A 21,114-nucleotide genomic window follows, 5' to 3' on the forward strand; every position below is an offset into this window, starting at 1 on the left:
CCTTGACACAGAACTGATCCCAACAAAGGCAGGGCCGCCGCCCCTGCCAACCGCACCGAGTCTCCATACCATGGTCGACGCTGCCAATCCGAAGCTACCAGAATCACCCGACCGGAGTGATGTTCGATGCGCTATATTACTCGACCGACTAACAGCCACAGAGGAAACACATACAGTCACTCCCGAAGCCAAGGCAACAGAAGAGTGTCGATTTCCTCCGCTCAAGGGTCTCTTCAGCGACTGAAAAAAAAAAAAATCTCTGAACTTGCGCATAGCGAGCCGTTGCGCTAAGATCACCGAAAGTCCCCCAGACCGACACAACTCACTGGAACACTGACCGAAGAAAAGACCACTCTCTGGGATCTAGAGTGTGCCTGCTGAGATAATCTGCATCTATGTGACCTACCCCGGCCACATGCGCTGCCAAGAGAGCCTGAAGATGAGTTCAACTGCGCCGCCAAGGCTCTTTGTTCCCCCCTTGACGGTTGACATATGCTACTGCCATGGCATTGTCACAGAGCACTCGGACTGCCTTGTGGCGAACCACCGACGTCAAGGCCTGGCGCGCCACCCCGAATGGCCCGAGTTTCCAGCCGGTTGATGGACCACTCTGCTTCTGCCCGAGACCACCGGCCCTTGAGCTACCTGACTGAGGACAATGTGCCCCCCAACCTTGCAGACTGGCATCCGTGACCATTACCAGCCCCCGTGGGGACTCCAACGGCATTCCTTTCCCAAATTGCGCGGACTGAGCCACCAGCGGAGACTGAGACGAGGGGCCACCGACAGCGGACAACACATTTCCAAGTCCAGCGACAGAGGGGACCAACGACTGAGCAGAGCTGACTGTACCTGACGCATGTGCGCCCTGGCCCACGGAACTACCTCTATGGTCGCCGCCATCAGGCCCAGGACCTGACGATAAGTACGGGCCGTCGGCGCCTTCTCTGCAAGGAACCGACGAATCGGACCTGTAACTTGGAACCAAAAGGCTTGCACAAAGGAAAGTGAAGATAAGCTTCCGTCAAATCAAGGGAAGTGAGAAACTCGCTCCTTTCTGACCGCACCAGTGACCGACCGCAAACGTCTCCATCCGGAAAGAGGGCACCTTGAGTGCCGCATTGACCCTTTTGAGATCTAAAATGGGACGAAAAGTGTCCTCTTTCTTGTGGACCACAAAATAGATCAAATAGCACCCTGAGCGTTGCTGATCTGAAGGAACAGGAACCACGGCTCCCAACGCGAGCAGCCCACCGCAGAGTGTCCCTCACTGCTGCCCTCTTGCTCCAAGACCGACAGAGGGATCCAGAAACACTTCGGGAGAACAGCTTTCAAATTCCAGCGCACATCCGCCTCGAAACACCTTGAGAACCCACTGATCTGACCTGATTTGGGCCCAACTCTGGTAAAACAGACTCAGCCGAGCCCCAACATGCACCAGAGCCTGAGCCCGCACACCTTCATTGGGAATTGTGGCCTGAATACAACCTCCCGCGGAAAAGCCACGCCCTCCGCGACGACTCTCACGAAAGAACTGTGTGCGCTGGAAAAACCGACCCCTAGAGGTCCTACTACTATTAAACATTTCTATAGCACTACTAGACTTATGCAGCGCTGTACAAATTAACATGAAAAGACAGTCCCTGCTCAACAGAGCTTACAATCTAAATTGGACAAACAGACAGCTAGGGGTAGATCCCACTCGATCTGCCCGGCCTATACCGCTGAGCCTCCCTAAACCGTCCCAGAGAGGAACTAGTTCTGGCCCCTGCCTTGAACCGAAAATCTGGAAGCCATAGAACCTTGGTATCACTAAGACCTCACACTAACTTGTCCAAATCTTCTCCAAAGAGCATAGCTCCCTTAAGTGGCAGAGACCCACAACCATAGCCATATTTTTTGTCTGAAGTAGGCAACAAATCATAAAAGCCTCAGACAACAAGGATGAACCCATGTCCAAGTCGGCTAACTCCTGACCCCCAGAAGAACCAACATCTACCGAATCATCCAGGAGCTTCCTCGGCCCAACGAAAACATGCCCGAGCTACCAGACCCCCACAAACCGAGGCCTGCAGGGCTAGAGCCGACAAACAAAACTACGCTTGAGAAAAGATCCCAACTTCCTATCCTGAGGATCACGGAGGGCCGTTCCTCCATCAACCGGGATAGCCGTAGCTATAATTACTGCCGTCACTACTGCATCTACCGTGGGAGCCTTAAAGGAATCCCTATCGGCCTGAGGGAGGGGATAAAGCCTCGCCATTGCCTTTGCCACCTTACACGGCAAATCCCATTCCTGACAAATCATCTCCCGGAGATCCTTGTTCATAGGGAAGGATCACGCCTGACGCTGAATGCCCTCACCAACGGATCCTGGACAGTTTCCCCCAAAGCCACCTCAGGACCAAACTGAAGGGTGGACGACACCTGATCTATGAGTTCTGACAGCTCATCTCTATGGAAAATCCGCACTACTGAAGGATCCTCTCCAGGAATCCAACAATCCTGCTCCTGAGAGCCGTCAATTCCATCTGACTCCCCCAGATCACTAAGCGCAGCTTCTGCAGCTACAGGAGAAAAACATTGCCTGTCCCCTGACCACTCTAACCGTGGTCTCTCAGCCAAGACGGAAATAGCCCCCCCTTCCAATGGGGGGGGGGGGAGGGGGGGTCCCGATCTCCAGGCCTGATACCGCGTCCAGACAAAATCTGGAGGAAAGCCCACCATTCCTGGACCGTCATTAGGCCCTTTTGTGCCAAAAACGGAGGCCGCAGGCCCAAAACCAGCCGGCTCCACGGGCCGCGTCAGACTCAAGATGGCGGCTGTTCCCGCCGAAACTGTTCCCGCTGACAGCGGCCCTGCCTACGCTCCCGCTGACCCGGAGACTCCCGACACCATCGATCCCTCCGCGGTCAAGTCGGGGGGTGCCGCAGCCACCTTTATAGGTGCACCGCAAAGCTACACTGAGCGCCTGGCGCCTCTACCCCTCGCCACGAGCACGCGCGACATCGGAGGAGCTGGGCCGCCATAAACCACGAGGGAAGGGAAAAGCTGTTCCGCAAACGCGCCAAAACCAAAAACTCACTCACACTGCAAAAGCACTGGAGAAAGCGCTGCTCTCTCGTTCCAGCAAGGAATCAAAACCCCCGTTCGGTCCGCTGAAAATAAAGAAATAAATGCCCTTAAAGGCACAGTACTCCAACTCTGGCAGCTGGAAATTGTAAGGCACTCAAGGCTACAATACTGAGAAAGCAGCCGAGGCACAAAGCTGCCAAGCAAAACGAAATAGAATAACTGACCTTAAAGGCACAGTACTCTAATTCTGGCATCTGGAAATTGTAAGGCACTCAAGGCTACAATACTGAGAAAGCAGCCGAGGCACAAAGCTGGCAAGCAAAATGAAATAGAATAACTGACCTTAAAGGCATCTTACTCTACTCTGGCATCTGGAAATTGTAAGGCACTCAAGGCTACAATACTGAGAAAGCAGCCGAGGCACAAAGCTGCCAAGCAAACAGAAATAGAGAGCAGCACAGGGGGAGGGACCCAAACATAGGTGTAACACCCCGGGGGAAAAACTGGGCCCCACCAGACCCAGGGCCCCAAAGCACTTTTTTTTTTTTTTTTTTTTTCACACACGTACAGGGTACTGCAACAGAATAAAGTTTGGAAGGAAAAAATCCTACGACCCAATGACAAACTACCTCACCAGATTATTGGAGACTGCACAGGCTGTCAACTGCTACCATCTGCTGAACTGAGAAAATACTGGCTAGTGGAGGTTCTGCACAGGTTATATATACAGGCGTCAAAAGCTTAGTGTTTTCTCAGTCTCCTCTGCTGGTAGGAGGACATAACCCACACGTCGTGACCACGCGTCTTGACCACGCGTCTGACCGGTCCTGGAGGGTCGCTGAGGAAAGAAAATTCAGCAGGTAAGATCAATTTCACCTTTTTAGCATTGGTGGTTGTTTTAATCATTTGTTTTTGTTTGGTGTTAGTTCTAGACATGATTGTATTGGTGGAATATAAGATCCAGATGTAATGTAAAGCCCAGTGTAGCCATCTCAAAATTGGTGAAACATGTGCAGACCTAGATCCTCCACCCCCCCCCCCCACCCACCCCCACAATAAGCCATGGTGCAAAGCTTTGCATCAAGATGTTGTAATTCCCAAAAACAATACATAGTCAACTCTTGACAAAACCATAACTTCCATATCATCAAGCAGATCAATCCCTAGACTGGTGGGTTGTGTTCATCTACCACCAAATTTAAGAAAAGTGCTTTCAATTTTTTTTCTTAATGTTAAGGGACTCATTTTCAAAGTACATAGACTTACAACGTACGAATCTTACTATGTAATTTTGTAAGTCTATGAGCTTTCAAAATGAGCCTCTATATGTCTACATGATCGAATAACGAATAGTAAGGAATTCCAGATTGCTGCCACCTGATATTGTATGGAAAGAGAAAATTGCTTCATTAATTTTACTGTACTTATAAAGGGGTAGCTCCACATAAATATTTGCGAATATTGTGTATAGTATTAGGTTCGGAAGTAGGGATACTAAATTGGACATATATAAAGGAACATCCCCAGATAAAATTTTAAAAACTGTGGTGAATAATTTAAATTGTACCAGAGCTTCTATGGAAAGCCAGTGCAACCTACATATCAGCCAAACAGCTGTATTCTGAATATTTGTAAAGATAAGGGCGGCCTTGGAGCAACTAGCAAAAATATATTGCAATAATCAAGCCTTGACAAAAATCAGGGATTGAACAAAAAGCTTAAATACTGCTGGGTCAAACATTTGTTTTTATAGCTCCGAGTTTCCTAAGAATATAAAGTGATTTCTTCCTTACAGTCTGAACATGATGCATAGATAGTAAATTATCAAATTCAACTCCAAGATTGGCTGCCAGTGTGCTTTCGAGTTGAATATAAAATCTTGATGCTTCTTCATTAGATAGTGTATAAACAGTTACTGGGGCATTTAGCCCAAGTGGTGATACTTTACCACCCGCGGGCGAAATTTAAGATCAGAAATGGGTATACAGTTATCATAGTAACATAGTAGGTGACGGCAGAAAAAGACCTCTACGGTCCATCCAGTCTGCCCAACAAGATAAACTCATATGCACTACTTTATATGTATACCTGACCTTGATTTGTATGTACCATTTCAGGGCAAAGACCGTAGAAGTCTGCCCAGTACTAGCCCCCGCCTCCCAACCACCGATGCTGTCACCCAATCTTCACTTAGCTTCTGAGGATCCATTCCTTCTGAACAGGATTCCTTTATGTTTATCTCACGCATTTTTGAATGCCGTTACCCGTTTTCATCACCACCTCCCGTGGGAGGGCATTCCAAGTATCCACCACTCTCTCCGTGAAAAAAATACTTCCTGACATTTTTCTTGAGTCTGCCCCTCTTCAATCTCATTTCATGTCCTCTAGTACTACCGCCTTCCCGTCTCCGGAAAAGGTTCATTTGCGGATTAATACCTTTCAAATATTTGAACGTCTGTATCATATCACCCGTTTCTCCTTTCCTCCAGGGTATACATGTTCAGGTCAGCAAGTCTCTCCTCATATGTTTTGCAACCCAAATCCCATACCATTTTTGTAGCTTTTCTTTGCACCGCTTCAATTTTTTTTTTACATCCTTAGCAAGATACAGCCTCCAAAACTGACCACAATACTCCAGGTGGGGCCTCACCAACCACTTTGTACAGGGGCATCAACATCTTTCTTCTGCTGGTCACACTTCTGTCTATACAGCCTAGCAACCTTCTGGCTACGTCACCGTCTTGTCACACAGTTTCGTCGCCCTCAGATTCTATCACCCCCAAGATCTCTCTCCCCCGTCTGTACATATCTGACTCTCACCTCCTAACACATACGTCTCCCGTGGATTTCTACTCCCCAAGTGCATCACTTTGCATTTCTTAGCACTGAATTTTAATTGCCAACATTAGACCTAGCTACAGCCACCGCCTTGTCACACTTTTTCGTCACCTTCAGATCCTCAGATACTATCACCCCAAGATCCCTCTCCCTGTCTGTACTATCAGACTCTCACCGCCTAACACATACGTCTCCCGTGGATTTCTACTCCCCAAGTGCATCACTTTGCATTTCTTAGCACTGAATTTTAATTGCCAAACATTAGACCATTTAACTAGCTTCGGCAGATCTTTTTTCACGTTTTCCACTCCTTCCGTGGTGTCCACTCTGTTACAAATCTTGGTGTCACCCACAAAAAGGCAAACTTTACCTTCTAACCAAGGGCGTAGCCACGGGCGGGCCTGGACGGCCCCAGGCCCATCCACTTTCCCTCCAGGCCCGCCCACCCAACACAGACCTGCCAAGTCTCCCGCGAAACACACGCACCAGCTCCCATTTCCGGCCACTGCTGCTTCTCCTGTTGAGCAGCAGCGGCCACTATAAAAAAAAAAAGGAGGGTAATTTAAACAAGCAAAAATGTTTTTAAAAAGCACTGCAGGCAGCCATCAGGCATTGGCTGTCGGCTCTGCAGCCGCTCCTCTCGCCCTCCTCACGTCGCTGCGCTCCTCAGGGGTCTTACTCCAGGGGCAGTGACATGAGAGGCGAGAGGAGCATTCATGGGAATTCACTGAGCCATGTCTCCGTGATTGCAACAACATCTAAGTCCTGCCTCATAACATCAGGGCTTGCAGGTCATGAACTTTGCTGCTTAGACTGCAATTGTGCGTCATCGCTTTCCATCTACATTTCAGTGGCCATTTTTGTCTTCTGTTTAGTCTCACTTTCTGCTTGTGTTGATAAGAAGTGATTTACTAAGATTGTTGTTTTCATTGCTTTCTTTTCTAGTGTCACATCTTGTCTTTAGCTTTAGCTGGGGATGAAAACTCGAATGAAAACTCATCTTGATGTGTTATGCTGAGACAAGGGCAGTGCCTTTTCTGTGGCAGGCCTCTTCGTGGAATCGGCTGCCAAGTCACCTACGTTTGTGCAGTACAATGGAGCAGTTTAAGAAGTTATTAAAAAACATTCATTGGAGGCGGGGGATGGACATTTCTTGGCAGTTTGATCTTGCTGTAATTGGGTATGTAGGAGCTGAGATTTATTGGTATATATATGCGGTCACTGTTTTGTTGTTTGTGTTTGTAATATATTTATTATGTTTTATATTGAACCTGCTTAGGTTTTAGGCGGGTCAAAAGTGGAATAAACAAAATAATACTTTCTTTTTTAATATATAATGCAAAATCTGTTGGTCTTAGTTGAAATAAAGAAATGACACGCATACTTAGAGGCATCTTTTGGAAGTGTGTACTCTGGTGACACCACCACAAACCTCTCTTGGCCCCTTCAAGCTGCCTTATGTCTTCTCCCCACCTCCACCATCGAGACCCTTACAATTGCTAGCTTTCAATTTCTCATCAATGTAGGAGAGGGGTGAGAAAGAAGACTAGGGTGAGAGAGAGAAGGATATTAAAACAGAGAGAAGAAAGCACAGCCAGAAGAAGGGACCTGTAATTCTTCAGGGAGCTGCTCCAATACTTGTCCTCGGACTGGTGTCAACTGGAGCAACAGTCTTCCAACTGGGTCCAGGAGTTCCAGAAAATAGGTAGTCGCCCACCAGAGCATGGTATGACTGGTCTACCATCTGCTGAAGACAGAAATACTGAGTAAGGCAGTATGCAAGCTTTTATTCTCTCTTCCCATCTGCTGGTAGGGAGCATAATGCATCCATTCTGGACTTGTTTGGCAGACAAAAAGGAAATTTAACTACACTGAATTACTTGTTTTCATAAAAAAGATTGAACTTAATGAACTTAGATCATCTTCAATGAAACTCTTTAAGACCAGATCTCAAGAGCATTCCAAATCTATATGTACAATAACCTTGCCACTTAATCTTTCAGTATTATTAGGACTAGCACCTTTAGCTTCTATTGATCAACCCCATCACAAAATATAGGTTTGGTATTAATCTCTCTCTCTTATGAGCCCCACACTGTGTCCAAACGGGTAAGCAGTAAGAACTACCATGGCAGAGTTGGAAGCTTCATCCCCAGCACAAACAAGAATGGTGCCATCTTTATCAGGACTCTCAAAGATAGCATTCTTGGTGAGAAGCTTACATGTTGGACCAGCAGTGAATGTTTGCACAGGATAACAAGAACAGGTCGGTCACAGTCTGAATCTGCTGCGTGGCTGCTGGTTAGCTCCATCATAACACAGCGTAAGAACTGTGTGTCTTGCCTGGGAAGAAGAGCCAATTCCATATGGTAAGAAGTACAAAGATTGCCCTAGTAGAACTTTAGACCTGAATTTGGAAGGCAAGTAGCAGCTGGTGGACCAGAGTATGTGGTTATAACAGGTTGGTGTCTTCCTCTCTTCCCTCTTTTTTTTCTGCCTTCTCTTTCCTTCCACCCTGCCAATCTCCATCCTTATCCCTTGTATACCTCTCTGCCTCCAGTGACAGCAGAAGCTTTGTTCTGCCTGCTGCTATTTGGGATTCAGGAGGATCTGCCTTACCATTAGGTGGACTATCCACCTGCCTAGTGACAGAGTTTGAGGAAGCAATAAAGGGTTCTGCTCCCTCTCCTCCTCCTTCGCTGCCTACCACCCTTACCTCTGCCTAGGCTTACCTGCAAACTGTATCCTTCACTAATGCTAAAGGTAGGTTTAATCTTTATTTATAAAATTTGATATTCCGCTTATGTTTAAAATAACCTTAAAGTAGATTACAACAATCCAACACAAACCTTCATTACTAATATTTAAATCACCAAATCTTTGTTTAAACAAAACAATATTTTACTTATTTGTGAAACTGTAAGCAACAACATTCAAAACACAATTCAATAGGAAACAAGTTCCACAGGTGTGAGGTGAAGCACAAATACACACATCTCATTAAAGTCAATTCCACAGATGGGATTAGTTGGTATCTCCAGAAGACTGTGTTGGAATGAGCTGAAAGAGCAGAGGTGGGGTATAGTCTAAGTAACAGGAGCGGCCCAAGTCTGCAGCCTGAGGGAAGGGAATGGTCTGCCGCCCCAGCTCCGCTCCTCCCCTGTCCCCCAGTCTCACATCTCCCTCCCTCTCCTTCCTTCCACAAATTTACCTTTTTTTTTCTGCTTTCCAAAAAGGGGGCGGCAGCGGTTTCCCATATGCTGCCCTGCCGCAGTTGAGTTCTTTAAATAGGGATAATCCGTGAACAAATTCTCTTCCTATGCATCCCAAGTTTAACTGCTGGGCCCAATATCAAGACATTCATATATTTAATGCCTTTTATATATAAAAATCTGGCACTATACAGGGTAATTCTATAAAGAGCATCTATTTTAGGGCCAAGAATGTGATGATTTAGAGTCTATACAAAGGGACCTTATGATCTTGACACCATGAGTTACTACTTTTCAACCTAACGCATCAACTCTATTTTGTAGGGAAGAAGCTCGGTCTTTGAACACACTTGACCCCTGATGCAGGCACTGTGTGCCGGAACACGGCCCGTGTCGGGTCCACCATTGGAAAATTGATGTTTATCAATAAAGAAGTGTCCCATCTCTTAAGACTCTTGGTGCTTTTTGCTGTATTTTGGACTTTGGACCCTCTCTATATTGCTACTCAAATGAAGGTATGGCAGGGGTGTCATATGGATGGCCAAGTGGCCCAGCATCCTTAACATTTGGACCAGCTGCTACTTGCCAACTCTTCTGAATTTCTTCCACAATGGATAAAATCATGATTCTTTTTTGGGAAGAAAGCAGTTGCTGAAGTTGTGTCCAGATGGCTCCTATGGACTTCAATTGCTGCGCTGGTCTTAGATGACAAACCCTGCCAACTGCAACACCCGAATAGTTAAGTGCGATTATGTCTCTGATCCTTTTTCAAAAAGTGTGCTTTACCAGCCAATTGTCCAAAAACATATGCACTCCCAGATTGTGTAGATACGCTGTGCCTTGGATGTATCTGTATATGGGTATACTCATCCTTCAAGTCTAGAGAACAAAGCGAGTCCTCTTTTCGTAGAAGAGGAATTAGGAGCCCAGGGAAATCTTCCTGAATTTTTGCTTAGTAATTTTTCAGTGGCCTTTAAGGTCTAGGATGGGGCAGAATCCTCTCATTGTTTTTTGTGATCAGGAAATACGTGGAACAGAATCCCTCCCCACTTTTCTATGTGGAACGGATTCACCACATTAGCCTGCAAGAGGGAATAGTTCTTTTGTAAGTATTTCCTGATGTTTAGTGCTTGATTTTTATGCCATCAGTGGACAATTGGAAAAAGTTCCAATAGCTGAAGATAGTACTTTATCTAGACTCTTGAGACCCACCAACCTGATGTTAAAATGACCATCTGTTTTCAAAATATTCTACTGGTAGGATGTCTGGAAGGATCCATGGACCGAGGCTACTTCTTCTCGAAACATAGTAAACATAGTAGATGACGACAGAAAAAGACCTGCATGGTCCATCCTTCTGCCCAAGAAGATAAATTCATGTGCTACTTTTTTATTTGTACTGTCCTCTTCAGTGCACAGACCGTATAAGTTGGCCAGCCCTATCCCCGCCTCCCAACCACCAACCCCGCCTCCCACCACCAGCTCTGGCACAGACCGTATAAGTCTGCCCAGCACTATCCTGCCTCCCACCACCGGCTGGCACAGACCGTATAAGTCTGCCCAGCACTATCCCCGCCGCCCAACCACCAGCCCCGGCACAGACCGTATAAGTCTGCCCAGCACTAGCCCCGTCTCCCAACCACCAGCTCTGCCACCCATTCTAGGCTAAGCTCCTGAGGATCCCTTCCTTCTGCACAGGATTCCTTTATGTTTATCCCACGCATGTTTGAATTCCGTTACCGTTTTCATCTCCACCACCTCCCGCAGGAGGGCATTCCAAGCATCCACCACCCTCTCCGTGAAAAAATACTTCCTGACATTCTTCTTGAGTCTGCCCCCCTTCAATCTCATTTCATGCCCTCTCGTTTCTACCGCCTTCCCATCTCCGGAAAAGGTTTGTTTGCGGATTAATACCTTTCAAATATTTGAACGTCTGTATCATATCACCCCTGTTTCTCCTTTCCTGCAGGGTATACATGTTCAGATCCGCAAGTCTCTCCTCATACGTCTTGTAACACAAATCCCATACCATCCTCATAGCTTTTCTTTGCACCGCTTCAATTCTTTTTACATCCTTAGCAAGATACGGCCTCCAAAACTGAACACAATATTCCAGGTGTGGCCTCACCAACGACTTGTACAGGGGCATCAACACCTCTTTTCTTCTGCTGGTCACACCTCTCTCTATACAGCCTAGTAACCTTCTAGCTACGGCCACCGCCTTGTCACACTGTTTCATCGCCTTCAGATCCTCAGATACTATCACTCCAAGATCCCTCTCCCATCCGTACCTAGCAGACTCTCACCGCCTAACACATACGCGTCTCTTGGATTTCTACTCCCTAAGTGCATCACTTTGCATTTCTTCGCATTGAATTTTAATTGCCAAACCTTAGACCATTCTTCTAGCTTTTTCAGATCCTTTTTCATGTTTTCCACTCCCTCTGGGGTGTCCACTGTGTTACAAATCTTAGTATCACCCGCAAACAGGCAAACTTTACCTTCTACCCTTCGGCAATGTCACTCACAAATATATTTAACAGAATCGGCCCCAGCACGATCCCTGAGGCACTCCACTACTCACCTTTCCCTCCTCTAAGCGAACTCCATTCACCACCACCCTCTGGCGCCTATCCTTCAACCAGTTCCTAATCCAGTTCAACACTTTGGGTCCTATCTTCAACCCATCCAGTTTATTTAGAGCCTCCTGTGGTGAACCGTGTCAAAAGCCTTGCTGAAAGGAAGTCTGGCAGCACATAGCTGGTCTAATTCAGGGCACAAAAGCGATCTGTACTTAGATTACGTCTATAGCATGTCCACGGTTCAAATTCTCCGGTCACCCAATCAAAGAATTCAATAAGATTCGTTTGGCACGATTTCCTTTTGGTAAAACCATGTTGTCTCGGATCTTGCCAACTCATTTTGTTCCAGGAAATTCACTATCCTTTCCTTCAGCATCGCTTCCATTACTTTGCCAATAATCAAAGTGAGGCTTACCGGCTTGTAGTTTCCAGCTTCTTCCCTATCACCACTTTTGTGAAGAGGGACCACATCCGCCGTTCTCCAATCCCTCGGTACCTCTCCCATTTCTAAGGATTTATTAAACAAATCTTTAAGAGAACCCGCCAGAACTTCTCTGAGCTCCCTCAATATCCTGGGGTGTGATCCCATCCGGTCCCATGGCTTTGTCCACCTTTAGTTTTCTAGTTGTTGATACACACTCTCTTCCGTGAACGGTGCTATATCCACTCCATTCTCAAATGAACTTTTGCCAGTCCATCGTGTGTCCTTCTCCCGGATTTTCTTCAGTAAAAACAGAACAAAGTATCTATTTAGCAAATTTGCCTTTTCTTCATCATTATCTACACAGCGGTTTGCAGTATCTTTTAGTCTCACAATTCCCTTTTAGTCATTCTCCTTTCACTAATATACCTGAAGAAATTTTTGTCACCACTCCTTACCTTTCTAGCCATTTGTTCTTCCGCTTGCACCAGACGTATCTCTCTCTTGGTTTCTTTCAGTTTCATCCAGTATTCCTCTCCGTGTTCCTCGTCTTGAGTTTTTTGTATTTCTGGAACACGAACTCTTTAGCCTTTATTTTCTCAGCCACTTGCTTGGAGAACCATTGCTTGAAGGCAGTCAAAACTCTGCAGAGGAGCCTGGGACGAGAAAAGATCCCTATCTAGTCAGGGAGGAGAAATTAGCAATGAAAGCTCCCTCCTGAAGAGACTGACCAAAGAAGACCATCTCACTCGCAGGAGTTCTCCTTCCAGCTGTCCAAAACAAACCCAGTTCTGGTAGCAAACGAGCCCCCTTGGTTAGAGGCTGGGGATGAAACCTCCAACTGAGCTTCCCAATCATCCAGCCCTTCCAACTGCCTACACTGCTTCCATACCATTCCGTGCAGTCGTGGAAGGGAGAGAGATGCTTCTTATGCCCTGAACATCATGAGAACAGTTCAGTAGAAGCAGGAGCAAAACAAATTTTGGAGAAAAGGGAACTCCTGCTTCCAGGGATTTCTCAGCAGCTCTTGAGGGCATAAGGGTTCCTCTGAGGCCAAAGTGCTAGGACTTTCCTCAGAGTATACATTATCAGGCTGCCAAATTTCCTGAACCTGAAGTGCCTTTTAAGAATCAAAATGGCTGTTCTTCCCATGCTTTCAACCTGAGAGTCACAGGACTGCATGGACACTAATGAAAGATCGCTTTTGTGCCCTGAATTAGACCAGCTATGTGCTGCCAGACTTCCTTTGCAAGAACAATAATGACTGGAAGGGACTCTTCTGCCACTGCAATGGGAGCAGCGTGCTCTGCCGGGGCCTCCATATAACAGTCTCTCTGAGTTTATCTCGTGCAAGGGCTGCAATGCTAAGTGAGGCCATGGCTTTGGCCTTATTACCCCCCCCCCCCCCCCAAGTAACTCAAGAACTTGAATGTCATTACTAACGGTAAGAAGAAGCAAGGCACATCGCTTGGCTGCTGAGTTGCCACTGCTGAGTTGCCACACACATGCTCAGAGGGGTCTTTAAGTCATAGTAACATAGAGGGGCATAATCGAACGGGGCCGCCCTCTATAAAGGGCAGCCATCTCTAATGACGGCCCCGTTAAGCGGCATACCAGACCGTATTATCAAAACAAGATGGCCGGCCATCTTTCGTTTCGATAATACGGTCGGGGCCAGCCAAATCTCAACATTTGGGCCGCCCTTAAGAGATCGCCGGTGTTAGAGATCGCCACCATTGGTTTTCGCCGATAATGGAAACTAATGGTGGCCATCTCAAACCCAGCCAAATCCAAGCCATTTGGTCATGGAGGAGCCAGCATTTGTAGTGCACTGGTCCCCCTCACATGCCAGTACACCAACCGGGCACTGCAGTGGACTTCACAAATTGATCCTAGGTGCATAGCTCCCTTTGCTTGGGTGCTGAGCCCCCCCAAATTCCCCCCCAACACCCACTCCCCACAACTGTACACCACTACCATAGCCCTAAGGGATGAAGGGGGCACCTAGATGTGGGTACAGTGGGTTTCGGGTGGCTCCCATTTACCACCACAAGTGTAACAGGTAGGGGGGGATTGGCCTAGGTCCGCCTGCCTGAAGTACACTGCAGTACCCACTAAAACTGCTCCAGGGACCTGCATAGTGCTGTGATGGAGCTGGGTATGACATCTGAGGCTGGCATAGAGGCTGGCAAAACAATGTTTAAATATATATATTTTTTTTGGGTGGGAGGGGGTTGGTGACCACTGGGGGAATAAGAGGAGGTGATCCCTGATTCCCTCCGGTGGTCATCTGGTCAGTTCGAGCACATTTTCAAGGCTTGGTCGTGAACAAAAAGGACCAAGTAAAGTCGGCCAAATGCTCGTCAGAGCCGGCCTTCTTTTTTCCATTATTGGCCGAGACCGGCCATCTCTTAACCACGCCCCCATCCCTTCAGTACACTGCCGACATGCCCCCTTGAACTCTGGCCGGCTCTGTGACAGAAAGCAGTTGAAGCCGGCCAAAATCGGCTTTCGATTATACCGATTTGGCCGGGCTTAGGAGAAGGCCGGCCATATCCCGATTTGTGTTGGAAGATGGCCGCCCTTCTCTTTCGAAAATAAGCAGGACAGTAACATAGTAGATGACGGCAGAAAAGACCTGCATGGTCCATCCAGTCTGCCCAAGAAGATAAACTCATATGTGCTACTTTGTGTGTATACCTTACCTTGATTTGTATCCGCCATTTTCAGGGCGCAGACCTAGAAGTTTGCCAGCACTAGCCCCGCCTCCCAACCACCTTTCCTGCCTCCCACCACCGGCTCTGCCACCCAATCTCGGCTAAGCTTCTGAGGATTCATTCCTTCTGAACAGGATTCCTTTATGTTTATCCCACGCATGTTTGAATTCAGTTACCATTTTCATCTCCACCACCTCCCGCGGGAGGGCATTCCAAGTATCCACCACTCTCTCCGTGAAAAAATTCTTCGACATTTTTCTTGAGTCTGTCCCCCCTTCAATCTCATTTCATGTCCTCTAGTTCTACTGCCTTCCCATCTACGGAAAAGGTTTGTTTGCGGATTAATACCTTTCAAATATTTGAATGTCTGTATCATAATCAGCCGCTTCTCCTTTCCTCCAGGGTATACATGTTCAGGTCAGCAAGCCTCTCCTCATACGTCTTGTAACACAAATCCCTTATCATTTTCGTAGCTTTTCTTTGCACCGCTTCAATTCTTTTTACATCCTTAGCAAGATACAGCCTCCAAACTGAACACAATACTCCAGGTGGGGCCTCACCAACAACCAGGGCCGGTCTTAGCGTGAGGCGACCGCATAGGGCCTCGCGCTCAAGGGGGCCCCCGCATGGCGCTCCTCTGCTCCGACCGCCCGAGTTCCAATCCCCCTCCCTCTGAATTTTAAAAGTTACCTCGTCGGGTTACAGGTAGCGGCAGGTGGCAGCAGTGAAAAGAGTGCGAGCTGCTCAGTGCTTCAGGAGCCTTCCCTTCCCTCTCTCAGCTCTGGTCCCGCCCTCATTTCCTGTTTCCATAAGGGCTGAACCAGAGCTGAGAGAGGGAAGGGAAGGCTCCTGAAGCGCCGAGCTCGCTTGCTTTTCACTGCTGCTACCTGCCGCTGTCTGTAACCCGATGAGTAACTTTTAAAATTCAGAGGAAGGGGGACTGGAGCTCGGAGGGAGGCCTCGGGGGGCCTTGGAGCTGGGAGGAAGGGAGGGGGGGCCAGCCCTGGATCTAAGGTGGGGGTGGGGCTAGGATGGGGCCCCATCAAATTGGTCTGCACAGGGCCCCGCACTTGCTAAGACCGGTCCTGCCAACAACTTATACAGGGGCATTAAAACCTCTTTTCTTCTGCTGGTCACACTTCTCTCTATACAGCCCAGCAACCTTCTAGCTACAGCCACCGCCTTGTCACACTGTTTTCGTCACCTTCAGATCCTCAGATACTATCACCCCAAGATCCCTCTCCCTGTCTGTACATATCAGACTCTCACCGCCTAACACATACGTCTCCCGTGGATTTCTACTCCCTAAGTGCATCACTTTGCATTGAATTTTAATTGCCAAACCTTAGACCATTCTTCTAGCTTCTGCAGATCCTTTTTCATGTTTTCCACTCCCTCCCGGGTGTCTACACTGTTACAAATCTTAGTATCATCCGCAAAAAGGCAAACTTTACCTTCTAACCCTTCGGCAATGTCACTCACAAATATATTGAATAGAATCGGCCCCAGCACCGATCCCTGAGGCACTCCACTACTCACCTTTCCCTCATCCGAGCGAATTCCATTAACCACCACCCTCGGGCGTCTATTCGTCAACCAGTTCCTAATCCAGTTCACCACGTCGGGTCCTATCTTCAGCCTGTCAAGTTTATTCAAGAGCCTCCTGTGGGGAACCGTGTCAAACGCTTTGCTGAAATCTAAGTAGATTACGTCTATAGCATGTCCATGATTCAATTTTCCGGTCACCCAGTCAAAAAATTCAATGAGATTCGTGTGGCACGATTTACCTTTGGTAAAACCATGTTGTCTCAGATCTTGCAACTTATTGGCTTCCAGGAAATTCACTATCCTTTCCTTCAGCATCGCTTCCATTACTTTTCCAATAACCGAAGTGAGGCTTACCGGCCTGTAGTTTCCAGCTACTTCCCTATCACCACTTTTGTGAAGAGGGACCACCTCTGCCATTCTCCAATCCCTCGGAACCTCTCCTGTCTCCTAGGATTTATTAAACAAATCTTTAAGAGGATCCGCTAGAACCTCTCTGAGGTCCCTCAATATCCTGGGGTGGATCCCGTCCGGTCCCATGGCTTTGTCCACCTTTAGATTTTCAAGTTGTTTATACACACTCTCTTCCGTGAACGGTGCTCTATCCACTCCATTCTCACGCTTTTGCCAGTCAATCGCGGTCCTTCTCCAGGATTTTCTTCTGTGAAAACAGAACAAAAGTATCTATTTAGCAAATTTGCTTTTTCTTCATCATTATCTACACAGCGGTTTGCAGCATCTTTCAGTCTCACAATTCCCTTTCTAGTCTTCCTCCTTTCACTAATATACCTGAAGAAATTTGTCACCCCTCCTTACATTTCTAGCCATTTGTTCTTCCGCTTGCGCCAGACGTATCTCTCTCTTGGTTTCTTTCAGTTTCATCCGGTATTCCTCTCAGTGTTCCTCTTTTTGAGTTTTTCTGTATTTCAGGAACACCAACTCTTTAGCCTTTATTTTCTCAGCCACTTGCTTGGAGAACCATATCGGTTTCCTTTTTCTCTTGCTTTTATTTACTCTCCTTACATAAAGGTTTGTGGCCATATTTATAGCTTCTTTCAGCCTGGACCACTGTCCTTCCACTTCTCGTTCGCCCTCCCAGCCCATCAGCTCCTTCCTCAGGTATTCCCCCGCTTTACTAAAGTCAGCACGCTTGAAATCCAGGACTTTTGAGTGGCCGCCCTGCCTTCAGCTGTAATATCAATCAAACCAAACCGTTTGATGGTCACTGCTGCCCAGGTGGGCACTCACTTGGACATTTAACACACTATCCCCATTTGTGAGCACCAGATCCAGCGTCGCTCCCTCCCTTGTGGGTTCCGTCACATTTGTCCTGAGCAGAGTCTTTGCTGGAAATCTCTGGAAAAACTCTGTTTCAGTGTCACCAGATGTAACCATTTACATGACTAGGAGGAACTTCTAATCTTTAGATTAACCTACTGACAAAGATACCCAAATGCTAGAAAAGTAAAAATGGCAATCACATTAAAAAAAAAAAAAAAAAAAAGTCACATCAAGGCATTAGTATGCAAAAGGTTAGCCAAACTGTGAATTATTTTCTTGTAAAGGTTACTGCAGGAGGATTTAATTACACTCAACAACTATAATGGATCCTACAAGGATCATCTATGCATTATTTGGAACTTTGGAGTAGCTGCCTAATTATTAGAGCAGTAGGCTGATAACTAGGTAAACTTGTATTCAAATGCCACTTTTCCCACCAACTTTCCTCTGAACATTGTGCAAATAATTTCACCATCCCATCAGGGCCGGTCATAGCAAGTGTGGGGCCCTGTGCAGACCAATGTGGTGGGCTCCATCCTAGCCCCGCCTTTGCCTTAGCCCCACCCCTGCCCTAGCCCCACCCCATTGATAAGATTATTCAATTTTTATTATGAAATTTCAAATAAAGACAAATGAAGCTAAACTTGTACAGAAAAAACTGATTGAAATAATAAGCACAATGCTATCATGACCCCCCCTCCCCAGAAATTATTCAGTTCAAGTCCACTACAATTAGTAATTCCAATTCTCATAACAAAGGAGAATAAAGGAAAAATATTAAGAAAAGATCCAGTACTTTCAAATTCCCCTATTACTCTGGTAACCCATCAAACCAGAGAGGGCAACACAGAGATCCCCAACCCCAAGTAGCCAAAAAGATGTAAGTGCATAGGTTCCATTAAAACAAAACCACAACACATTTACAGTACCAAATGTTTCCATAAATCAGCTATATTAGAGATAGATTTTTAATTAAATTTAATATTAGATATGCATCATATGACAAAGAATAAAAGTGGTTGCTCAAAGCATATACTAACCACAATTGCTCAACTGCAAACACTATGCACAAATTTGTGCAAAAACACACTCAGAACCTTACTGTACCATAAATATTACACTGGGCAGACCCTAATATATCAATATACCACCCATACGGAAATGCAGACCGTCAACAATATGAAGCAAGGGATCATAATATCACAATTCTCATGTAGAAGCCACACAAAACACCCTTTTGTGGTGGATAGTGTTCACAATGAGTTCCTTTTATTAATGACCATATGTAGATCCTTCAGAGGTAGTGTGTCATGATTTAGGCTCTACACCCTTTCTGATGTTTGGTGCCACCTTAGTAATGCCAACACAACAATCTCTCCACTGCAAAACACTATACACAAAACTTGTGCAACAACCACTCATAACCTTACCAAATCATAACAGCACTAATTCCAAGGAAAGGACGAAACTACAACCTATGAGTGGAAAGGCAGCACTGTAATTACACCGGGCTCTAAAAACCCAGTACACAATCTAGTGAAAAAAAAAAAAACCCCAAAAAGGGCTGCAATACTACACGCTAGCAGAATACTGCACCTTGATCACAACATGAAAAACACATGACAACAGATATGACGGCAAATACTGAACTGTGGAAAGTTACCTCAAGAAGTCAGACTCAGCATGCAGCAATACTAGAAAAATTGAAACTTACATGCAAAATATCACAGATGCACATTTCCGAAAGCTGACATATTCCAATTAATAATTTCTGAATAAAATACTTTTTTCTACCTTGTTGTCTGATCATTTAGTTTTTCTATTTGCTTTGGTCCCAGTGTCTTCTGTTTTATGCAGTGTCTTCTTTCCATTGATAATTTTTCTCTCACCATGTCCCCAATCCTCCTGTGTCCTGTCTACCATCTATAGCCCTGTCCCTATCCTTTCTCCAGTTTCAGCATCTGCCTTCAAAGTGTTCCGATCCAGCCCTTAAATTCAGCAATTTCCCCTCCATCTATATCCAGCATTTCTCCTCACTCCCCTCCATCCATGTGCATCTACTTTCCTCCCCTACATCCATGTCCAGCATTTCTTCTCTCTCCCTTCCCCTCCACCATGCACATCTCCTTCCTTTGTCTTTCCTTCCCTCTATTCCTGCTCAACATTTCTCCTCTCTTCCCTTGTAACACTCATCATAAGTCATGCAGAAGAACTGTGTCAATTGGAAACTGGACATCAGGTACCACTTCTGCCACCAGCTTTAATTGTGTGCGCCTTTAAGCATCGAGCCAATTGTAGACAGATTGGAAGATAGATAAAAGGGAGCAGCCAGACAGGTCGGACTGTGCTGAGACTATGGTGGAAGTTAGTGCTGCTGATCACATTTCAGCAAGATGAGGAGCATTTGTTCAAATCAGAAGCGCGTGGATGCCCTGGTGGCAGCACAGCATCAGGGCTGAGTGCCAGCTGGCATGTGCAGGCTGAGGAGGGTGGGGTGGGAACAGACATCAGGATGGGAGGGAAAAGGGGTGGGGGATGCCTGCTCTCCTCATCATGCTGTTTATAGAGTCTGCTTCAATTTCTGACTCAGGAACAAACTTTTCCTTCTGCTGCTATTTTCTGCAGCCCTCATTATTGCTGGTCCCCCTCCCCTCACTGTCTGCTTCCAGCCTGTCCTGCCTTCCTCCCTTTTTCTTTCTATGCATCTCACAGATGTGGAAGTGTCAGCAGGCTCAGATTTTCTTCTAAATTTATTTCCTCAGAGGCGTTCTCCTCCGACACCGGCAATTCACATAGCCAGCCTTCTGCCAGCGTCGGAGCCGCTCCTCAGACATGTCCCGCCTCCTCTAATGCAACTTCCTGTCTTGTGCGGAGGTGGGACGCGTCTGAGGAGAGGCTACCGACCGCTGGCAGAAGGCTGGCTATGTGAATTGCCGGTGTCGGAGGGAGAACTCCTCAGGACTTTAAAAACATGCGGCCACGTAGATGGCGAGAGCGGGGAAGGTGCAAGTCGCGCGGGAGGAGAGGACGGGAGGCAGATCACTGCTGCAGGCATTGAGGTGAGGTAAGGCGCGCCGTGCGGGGCCCCCCTAAGCGCGAGGCCCTATGCGGCCGCCTCGGCCTAAGACCGCCCTGCATCCAATCCCTTATGTATAAACTTAGAGAGGGGACCATCATCAGAGGGCTTACAATCAACTTTGCCTAACTTGCATGAAATCCAGTTTGGAAGAAGAGCAATCAAATCCAAAATCCACATCTACTCTGTCCCCTATAATCCTCTCCGATTTTTTGTGCCACTAGACTATGCCCTTACTTGTCCTCCTCTTCTCTAAAATTCTACACCAAAACCTCTGGCTCCCTATCATCCCCATTCCCCATTCCCCATCGCAAATCTGGTTTCTTCTCTATTCCTCCATCATCTCTGCTTTCCTTCATACCCCCTT

At 46.8% G+C, this 21,114-nt stretch overlaps 1 protein-coding gene across 1 annotated transcript in view; it reads right to left on the bottom strand.

The window, feature by feature from the left end:
* The window catches only part of RFWD3 (ring finger and WD repeat domain 3), a 188,734-nt gene that overhangs the window by 8,370 nt on the left and 159,250 nt on the right, over positions 1 to 21,114 (bottom strand). Inside the window, 3 exon segments of the mRNA XM_030203630.1 lie at positions 8,041 to 8,183; positions 8,186 to 8,243; positions 9,958 to 9,964. Coding sequence (XP_030059490.1) covers positions 8,041 to 8,183; positions 8,186 to 8,243; positions 9,958 to 9,964 — 208 coding nt within the window.

Source organism: Microcaecilia unicolor, chromosome 5 (genome assembly GCF_901765095.1).
Source record: "Microcaecilia unicolor chromosome 5, aMicUni1.1, whole genome shotgun sequence".
Lineage (NCBI taxonomy): Eukaryota > Metazoa > Chordata > Amphibia > Gymnophiona > Siphonopidae > Microcaecilia > Microcaecilia unicolor.